The 10088-nt window shown below is 33.0% G+C and overlaps 1 protein-coding gene across 1 annotated transcript; it reads right to left on the minus strand.

Annotated features, from left to right (window-relative positions):
- Window positions 1-211: 211 nt before the first annotated feature.
- Window positions 212-9544, minus strand: LOC134720893 (ganglioside-induced differentiation-associated protein 1-like). Its single transcript, XM_063583447.1, has 5 exons — window positions 9443-9544; window positions 7561-7753; window positions 3113-3289; window positions 2433-2630; window positions 212-584 (listed from the first exon to the last, which is right to left on the minus strand). Exons 1-5 carry the CDS (start codon window positions 9497-9499, stop codon window positions 244-246), a joined length of 966 nt encoding a protein of 321 aa, XP_063439517.1. The 5' UTR covers window positions 9500-9544; the 3' UTR covers window positions 212-243.
- Between the last annotated feature and the right edge of the window lie 544 nt (window positions 9545-10088).

The raw sequence follows: 10088 nt of genomic DNA on the forward strand, positions 1-10088 counted from the left end.
CATCTTTGGTATAGGAAATCTGATAATCCTCAGTGATCAATTAAGATTGGAGTCAAGCGGGATTCCAAATCGAAACCCATGTTTACATGTTGGTGTTACAGTAACTCGACTTCTTCAACCCCTCGTTCACTGAGGCACTTTCTAAAACGAGACCTTGTGTATCAGCTAAGTAAGCATCTCATGTCAAAGACTACAAAATAAAATTCCGAAAGAGAGATGAATAATGGATTTAATGATATATAACTATTTTTCTACAAATGCATCTATAACCCTAGATTTATTCTTCATTAACCAAACTCCTGCTCCAATTGCTAGACCTATAACAACTACATATGGTACGGATGCTTTCGCAGCATTCCACATAATCATAGTAAAAGCCGTTTTCACATCGGCTCTCAACATTTGTACTGACTTTCTCTGTCCAATTCTCTGTAGGTAATCATACAACAAGGGCCTCTTTGTTTTACAGAAATATCTATCTTCAAGTCCCAACAATACAATTCTGTCCATGAATACAACCAGTAAAATATCAGCTGCATTGAACTGTGTTCCTGTCAACCAGTACTCTTTTCCATCCGAAGATTCTGTTTAAAAGAAGAAGATGATCATAGTGGATCGATTAATTTCAAGTAGACATATGTTCATATCAATATTCATGACGTCATGTATCGTTTTAAACTAGACAGGCCTTTTTAGCGTTTAGCCGCTCGAAAACATGTCTGCTCTATCATGGTTGGGTTGCAATCTCTTTGACATGTTCCCCGTTACCATTCTCAATTTTAATTGTATTATAGTAAAGAATATTTTTTTTTATTTTCTCAAATTGAGATGTTCCCACAAAGAAGGACCAAGCAACATTTGAGAGACGGTAGAAGAAGGGCTTAGAATAATTTTCAGACAGAAGGTTCTAACTATATAGATCACTACTTTATCAACCTTTTCAAAAATGCACTGTCTTATGGATTATTCAATTCCAGTCTTTGTAATAATCTGATGGTCAAGCTATTTTCTTTTTGGAGGTCTCATTGGGGGTTCCGATCCCGGATCTCGCTTACTGTTTTGTTGGATTCCCGTATCCCGCTTACACTATGTACGTAAGCAATTCTCATTTTTTTTGTCATTTCCCGGGTCCCGCAAGACCTCATTTCCCGTTTTCACGACAAAATAATTTGACTTTCACGTGTCACGCTTACAAAAAATCGGCAACCCCGCGTCACGCTTAGGGAACTACCATTTCATTTTTAGGGGGGGGGGGTAAAAAAAAGGCAGGATGAGACACTTGCAAAAAAAAAAGTCAGGATAAACTAAAAAAAAAAAGCAGGACCGGATAGAGTGAAAATAAAAAGGCAGGACAGAGATTACAACTAAAAAAATGCAGGACAAAATTTTCCATCCTAGATTACCCCCCCCCCCCATAAAAATCAAATGGTAGCTCCCTTAGGCCCCAATGAGACCCACTTTTTGATGGTTGAATTCCTATGTTAAAATAATCTACTAAAGTTCAACCTATCACGACAATTTTAGTTATAGACAGGATATATGTACAATACCAACTTTTCAGTTATATATATATATTTATCATATATTTAGTACAAAATACAGCTATTTTGTATATCTAATAAAGGTTCTTTTTTTCAGTCTGTATCACCTACCCTGTATCGCATACCCCGTATCGCATGGCTAAACCCGTATCGCATACCCCGTATCGCATACCTTTTTTTTTTTTTTTTTTTTTTAAAACTTAAGTCAGTTTTTTGGGGTTTTTTTTTGCTTAAGAATTTTTTTTCTATTAAATTTTTTTTTTTTTTTTTAAATATTAAAAAAAAAATAAAAAAAAAAATAGGTCAATTTTATTATGACGTCATTGTTTGGTATGTAACGTCACGAACATCAAGTTTTTACAACAATTTTTTTGGCACACTAAATGCAACTATAAAAAATACAAAACACTCAATAATACAATAATAAACAAAATATTTTCAAAACAACAGATTGTAAGGTAACCTAGGTGCTTCGTATAAATAATTGAGCAGTTATTTTAAAGCTTTGAAACAAGACAAAAGCAGAACTGAAGGTAACCCAGTGCTATGGATCAGAAAACAGTTCATATAATATAAAACTCTTCTGTTGAAATATATGATAAAGCGTATAATACATGGCAAAATCCGTATCACATGCCGTATCACCCTCGACCAATATCATCCCTCGGGCCTAAGGGCCCTCGGGCTGATATTGATGTCTCGGGATGATACGACATATGATACGGATTTTGCCATGTATTATTCTCTATATATCTTTTATTTTTCGGTACCATATTATTCTGTATTTTTTTGCTCATTTTTTTTTGGGGGGATGCCTTCTTCTATGTTCTGGTAACCCCATACAGACCCTCATGGATTCATATTCTTTATTCCTTATAAACTGACCCTTACCTTTACTTCTTCTCAAACATTCCTCTAAATATTCACACCTATGATCAGTGTCTTCTAGATGTTCTATGACATTCTCTTTATTGACAGTGTCTTCATAAAACTTTTTCGTCTTTTGGTATTTTGCAATATAAGAATCGTGTAAATCTGGATATTTCTGTGCATCTTCTTCCAAGCTAGCAATATTTTTCTGCATTTTATCTAAAAAAGATTTTAAACAATGACATATTTTATTTGTTTAATGACTGTCCTCTTTCAAAAACAATGCTTCGAATCGTCTCGATTTGACGAGTCAAGCCATTTCCAACTGATTTTACAGGTTTTTCTTGGTGTTTTGATGTTATAAATCAGTGTCCAAGTTTAGGTAGTACGCGTATATCCAAACAATGTAATATTATAAATCACTAAATTATAGCAATCTTGTAATGTGATTTTTGTATGTTTCGTATGTTTAAAAATAAAAAAAACATACGAGTGTCTGCGCACATGGTCTGTTTTTCATGAACACAAGTACACTGTAGATCATTTAACTATTAGCAATAGTTTTGCTGAAAATTGTTAAGAAAATTTATTTGGAAGTGTTTTGCTGTAAATTGTATTTCTTTACAATTGTTTTGCTGATTATTAAATTTAAGATTTTGGACACACACAATTTATAACTAAACACTAGAGACGTAATATGCCTTTGATCCTTTTGACGTTGCTCAACATTTTTGGAAGTTTAAGTCCACTGATAGACAGCTCTTGATTGAACAGCAATCCATAGGTAACTATTTCGATTCGGATTGCATCAATGAACTCGCGTAATCGTTTGACCTCCTTTCCAACTGATGTGCTAGGATCAGGTACCAATGTAGGTCCTGAAAACAAAAATGTACCAAATTCAAGTATATTTTGACGATTTGGAAATCAAGTATTGTACAAATATACGAAGAACTAGGTAAAAAAAACATCTTACCCCCTCCATTAAACGCAGAGGAATAGATGCTTAGGGCTAGGGAGAAATAACTAGAGACTCTAAAGAGCCTGTGTCGCTCACCTTGGTCTATGTGAATATTAAACAAAGGAAGCAGATGGACAAACATTGTGTTTTGGTGATGTGTTTGTACATCTTACTTTTCTGATCATTCTTGCTGCTTAAAATTATCTCTATCTATAATGAACTTGGCCCAGTAGTTTCAGCTGGAAAATGTTATTAAAAAGTTTATGGAAATTGTTAAAAATTGACTATAAACGACAATTACTCATTCGGGGGTCAATTGACCATCGGTCATGTTGACTTATTTTTAGGTCTTACTTTGCTGTACATTATTGCTGTTTACAGTTTATCTCTATCTATAATAATAATCCAGAAAACAACAAACTAGAGGCTCTAAAGAGTCTGTGTCGCTCACCTTGGTCTGTGTGCATATTAAACAAATCACACAGATGGATTCATGAAAAAATTGTGTTTTGGTGAATGTGTTGTTTGTAGATCTTACATTAATGAACATTCTTGCTACTTACAATTTTCTCAATCTATAATAATCTTGGCCCTTAAGTTACAGAGGAAAATATTTTGTTAAAATTTACAAAAAATTACCAAATTAATAAAAATTGTTAAAAATTGACTGTAAAGGGCAATAACTCCTTAAAGGGTCAACTGACCATTTTGATCATGTTGACTTATTTGTAGATCTTACTTTGCTGAACATTATTGGTTTTTACAGTTTATCTTTATCTTTAATAATATTCAAGATAATAACCAACCAGATGCTCCGCAGGGCGTAGCTTTATACGACCGCAGAGGTTGAACCCTGAACGGTTGGGGCAAGTATGGACACAACATTCAAGCTGGATTCAGCTCTAAATTTGGATTGTGATTAAATAGTTGACACAGCATAGGTTTCTGACACAGAATGAATGTGTTCCAATGAACTTAAAATTTTTGTTTTCTCTTAGAGCAATTCACTATGCTGTTGAATATTAATCCTCTCAAAAAAATGTTTGAAGAAATTTTCATTTTATTTATGAAATTTCATTTCAAATGAGAAAATTGAACCCAATTTTTTTAATCACATCCCCCTTTCCCTTATTCCAAATTAATCTCAATTAAATTTCTAATGGAGTTTGCAACAATAACTACTCATTTAAATACATCATAAGATATTAATATGTAAAAAAAAACTGCTTGTTATCACTGAATGGTAAAGATTATTTTAATTTATCAGTTGGTAGTAAAAAGTGAATATACATTGTATATAACAAAGATTTGAGTTGATTCTGGACAAAGAAAGATAACTCCAATTAAAAAAAAATATTGCTATTTCACAATATTGTGCAATTAGATATTTCTTGCTTACTATTCTGGACAAAGAAAGATAACTCTAATTAAAAAAAAATATTGCTATTTCACAATATTGTGCAATTAGATATTTCTTGCCATTGTGCAATACTGTGCAATTGAAAAGACTTGCTATTGCACAATACTTAATATAATATTTTAGATCCTGATTTGGACCAACTTGAAAACTGGGCCCATAATCAAAAAACTAAGTACATGTTTGGATTCAGCATATCAAAGAACCCCAAGATTTCAATTTTTGTTAAAATCAAACTAAGTTTAATTTTGGACCCTTTGGACTTTAATGTAGACCAATTTGAAAACAGGACCAAAAATGAAGAATCTACATACACAGTTAGATTTGGCATATCAAAGAACCCCATTTATTCAATTTTTAATGAAATCAAACAAAGTTTAATTTTGGACCCCGATTTGGACCAACTTGAACACTGGGCCAATAATCAAGAATCTAAATACATTTTTAGATTCATCATATCAAAGAACCCAACCGATTAATTTTTTGACAAAATCAAACTAAGTTTAATTTTGGACCCTTTGGACCTTAATGTAGACCAATTTGAAAATGGGACCAAAAATTAAGAATCTACATACACAGTAAGATTCCGCATATCAAAGAACCCCAATTATTCAATTCTTGATGAAATCAAACAAAGTTTAATTTTGGACCCTTTGGGCCCCTTTTTCCTAAACTGTTAGGACCAAAACTCCCAAAATCAATACCATAATCATACTTTTATGGTCATAAACCTTGTGTTTAAATTTCATAGATTTCTATTTACTTATACTAAAGTTATGGTGCGAAAACCAAGAAAAATGCTTATTTGGGTCCCTTTTAGGCCCCTAATTCCTAAACTGTTGGGACCTAAACTCCCAAAATCAATACCAACCTTCCTTTTGTGGTCATAAACATTGTGTTAAAATTTCATTGATTTCTATTAACTTAAACTAAAGTTATTGTGCGAAAACCAAGAATAATGCTTATTTGGGCCCTTTTTTGGCCCCTAATTCCTAAACTGTTGAAACCAAAACTCCCAAAATCTATCCCAACCTTTCTTTTGTGGTCATAAACCTTGTGTCAAAATTTTATAGATTTCTATTAACTTAAACTAAAGTTATAGCGCGAAAACCAAGAAAATGCTTATTTGGGCCCTTTTTGGCCCCTTATTCCTAAAATGTTGGGACCAAAACTCCCAAAATCGATACCAACCTTCCTTTTGTGGTCATAAACCTTGTGTTAAAATTTCATAGATTTCTATTCACTTTTAATAAAGTTAGAGTGCGAAAACTAAAAGTATTCGGACGACGACGACGACGACGACGACGACGACGACGACAACGACGACGCAGACGACGACGCCAACGTGATAGCAATATACGACGAAATTTTTTTCAAAATTTGCGGTCGTATAAAAACGGTAAAAATTCCTTAAAATTACGAATTCTAGGGCAGCAACCCAACAACCAGTACTGATTCATTTGAAAATTTCAGGACAGATAGATCTTGACCTGATAAACAATGTTACTCTGTCAGATTTGCTCTAAATGCTTTGGTTTCAGATTTATAAGCCAAAATCTACATTTTACCCCTATGTTCTATTTATAGCCATGGCGGCCATCTTGGTTGGTTGGCTGGGTCACCGGACACAATTTTTAAACAAGATACCCTAGTTATGATTGTAGCCAAGTTTGGTTAAATTTGGCCCAGTAGTTTCAGAAGAGAATATTGTTGTAAAAGTTAACGACAACGTTATTCTCTAATCTTCATTTTTAAGGGCATTATTCTTTAATCATTTAACCCTATCCAAACCCTCTGACATGTACATCATGAAAAGATTTCCATACACCAAAGTTGACCTTTGACCTATCGCATATAGTAATAGAAACAAAACAGTAACAAATCACTGAAAACACAAAAACTAAACTATAACAACCGAACCGTGAAATGAGGTTAAGGTCAGATGACACTTGCCAGTTAGACATGTACACTTTACAATCCTTTCATACACCTAATATACAAGACCTATTGCTTTAAGTATCTGAGATATGGACTTGACCACCAAAAGACTGATCCATGACATAAGGTCGATTGCAAGAGAAAGCTGTCTGGCGGACACGAGGACCTTGCAAGGTACACACATACAAAATAGTTATCATATTATTCATAATAAGAGAGAAATTAACATTACAAAATACTATTTTTACAAGAAGTCACTGAACCATAAAAATGAGGTCAAGGACAATGGACATATGACAGACGGAAACTTCGTAATATTAGACATCCATATACAAAGTATGAAGCATCCAGGTCTTACACCTAAAATATAAAAGCTTTTTTTAAAAGAAGTTTCATAACGCCGCCGCCGCCACTTCCGGTTCACTATCCCTATGTCGAACTTTCTGCAACAAAAGTCGCAGACTCGACAACACCGAAAAAGATCAACAACAGTCAACAAAACGCTACAAGAAAAACACGAATAAGCAGCTCTTGTTCCACTAGTAACACATGCTGCGTTACTCTTGCTAGACAATATTGATGAGTCATATCCAGTGATTGGGCATCAAAACTTTTCCATGGTCATATGCACTCATTTTCTATTTCCATAGTGTAAATAACTGCATGACAGACTTGTTTTATTGCTTTATCATGATGTGATATATGATCATATAATATGTGACACTTCCCATCATAAAATAGAAAAGAACCGAAAAAAAATGAAATGAAAGAGATTTTCCTTGCAGGCATAAGTTTTTTAATTGCTTCGATAGTGTAAATAAATATATTTTTACCAGATTTAACTTGACCATCAACGTAGTCAATTATTTTCTCTGACTCTACTACAATTTTCTCTCCATCTTGTAATAGAGGAACAAGACCTTGTGGGTTCATTTTCATGTATTCTGGTGTTCTTTGTTCTCCATTTTGAATATTTATTATCTTTCGGTTGAATGGACATCCTTTCTCGAACAAAGCTAATACTGCCTGGAACAAAAACAAAGTAAGATAACATGGCACAAAGCAAAAAATAAGATATCATGGCAACATGCACAAAATGAGACAATATTGCAGCATGCATAAAAAAGATGACATGACAACATAAACAAAATCAGATAACATGACAACATGAACAAAATCAGATAACATGACATAACATGACAACATGCACAAATTCAGATAACATGACAACATGAACAAAATCAGATAACATGACATAACATGACAACATGAACAAAATCAGAAAACATGACAACATGAACAAAATCAGATAACATGACATAACATGACAACATGAACAAAATAAGATAACATGACAACATGCACAAATTCAGATAACATGACAACATGAACAAAATCAGATAACATGACATAACATGACAACATGAACAAAATCAGATAACATGACAACATGAACAAAACAAAATCAGATAACATGACAACATGAACAAAATCAGATAACATGACATAACATGACAACAGGAACAAAATCAGATAACATGACAACATGAACAAAATCAGATAACATGACATAACATGAACAAAATCAGATAACATGACAACATAATTAAAATCAGATAACATGACAACATGAACAAAATCAGAAAACATGACAACATAAACAAAATCAGATAACATGACAACATGCACAAAATCAGATAACATGACATAACATGACAACATGCACAAAATCAGATAACATGACATAACATGACAACATTAACAAAATAAGATAACATGACAACATGAACAAAATCAGATAACATGACAACATGAACAAAATCATATAACATGACAACATGCACAAAATAAGATAACATGGCAACATGAACAAAATAAGATAACATGGCAACATGAACAAAATCAGATAACAGTTATCTTAAATGTTTTAACTGCTTATTTTTCTAGAGCAATTTATTTGGGAATAGAAAATCAGCGGACATTTGTGTAACTTGTGATCTATTCGTGTATCATTGGAAAAACAACAGAAATCGTGAAAATAAGTTTTTGTTTACAGTATTTTGGTTGATGTTTAATGCGTGTTTATATTTATCGAATTTTCTTTCATACACGTTATGAATCAAAGAACTGAACAATATCGAACATGAACTAAACCATGGCACAACCGAACCAAACCAGGACATTAATTGATTAAATTGTCAATAATCTTGACTTATGTGCAAAAGCAACCATTTTTTGATTGGAAAAATTGACGGTAATTGTTTTTTAACGAAATATATGATTAACAAATATATTTTATAGTTGCCACTTGGTAAGTGTATTTTAGGAATAGTTTTTCCATTTCGGACTTATATTATATGAAGGAACTTCTATTCCGTGACAATAGCAGTAATACACCTTAGTCAATTTTCACACCTTTTGCATGAAGGGAATAAAATGCCCACCAAAATCCAAAAGAGATTTTATCCTTCTGAAACACAAAATGCATTTAATTTTATTAAATCTAGTGGATGCTAGGCATTAAAACTTTTCCAACTTTACAGGTAAGTCTGTACTCAGAGTAATTTTTGGCATGTAAATACAGCCATATATTTGTCCGTTTGTTATGATGTAACCTGAAACTACAGTAAATAAAATGATGATTTTAAGCGAACAAATGTAGGAAAATTGGAAGTATATTATATTAAAAAAATAGTTATACATGTTGATATTTACCTTTTGTGAATAGTAGGAAGCTTGAAAGTAATATAATGTGAATGTGTTGTCAGACATCTTGATAAGGTGAATTCAAGGTCAGAAGGTAGGACGTTATTGTATTATGAACTAAATAGTTATTACAGGTCAAACCAGTATATGTAAACATTGCACAAAGTGATTTAACCATTGCCTTGGACTATATACACACTACACACATGATGATGTGTGTATAGGTAGATGTTTAATTTATGGAAACAAAACGACAGGGAGGTTTTCACAATCTTGTTGGCTACCCATGATGATGGGTGTCTTGCACGATCGGCTTTGGACTGCGCCTTTTTGTGTATTTAAATAATTTAATTATTTTACCTGTATCTTCAAAATGTTATATTGTTTAGTTTTGGTACTATATAAAATGAACTATATGATTTTGTTCCAATTTTGAACATTTGTAAGGGGAAAAGTTGAAAAGCTTTGCAACCTAAGAGGAATGAGCGTCGTAGACTATCTTCTTTTCTATATGAAACGTTTCATGTCATTTATCAGTTGATATACCTCCAGGGGGATTGGGGAATAGACATGATCACTTCGTTCTTATTCCGACCGGCAGTATGTTACACGTTATTAGTCCGACAGCCCATTAGTCCGACAGCTCATTTGTTGG

Source organism: Mytilus trossulus, chromosome 6, assembly GCF_036588685.1.
Source record: "Mytilus trossulus isolate FHL-02 chromosome 6, PNRI_Mtr1.1.1.hap1, whole genome shotgun sequence".
In the NCBI taxonomy this organism is placed as follows: Eukaryota; Metazoa; Mollusca; class Bivalvia; order Mytilida; family Mytilidae; genus Mytilus; species Mytilus trossulus.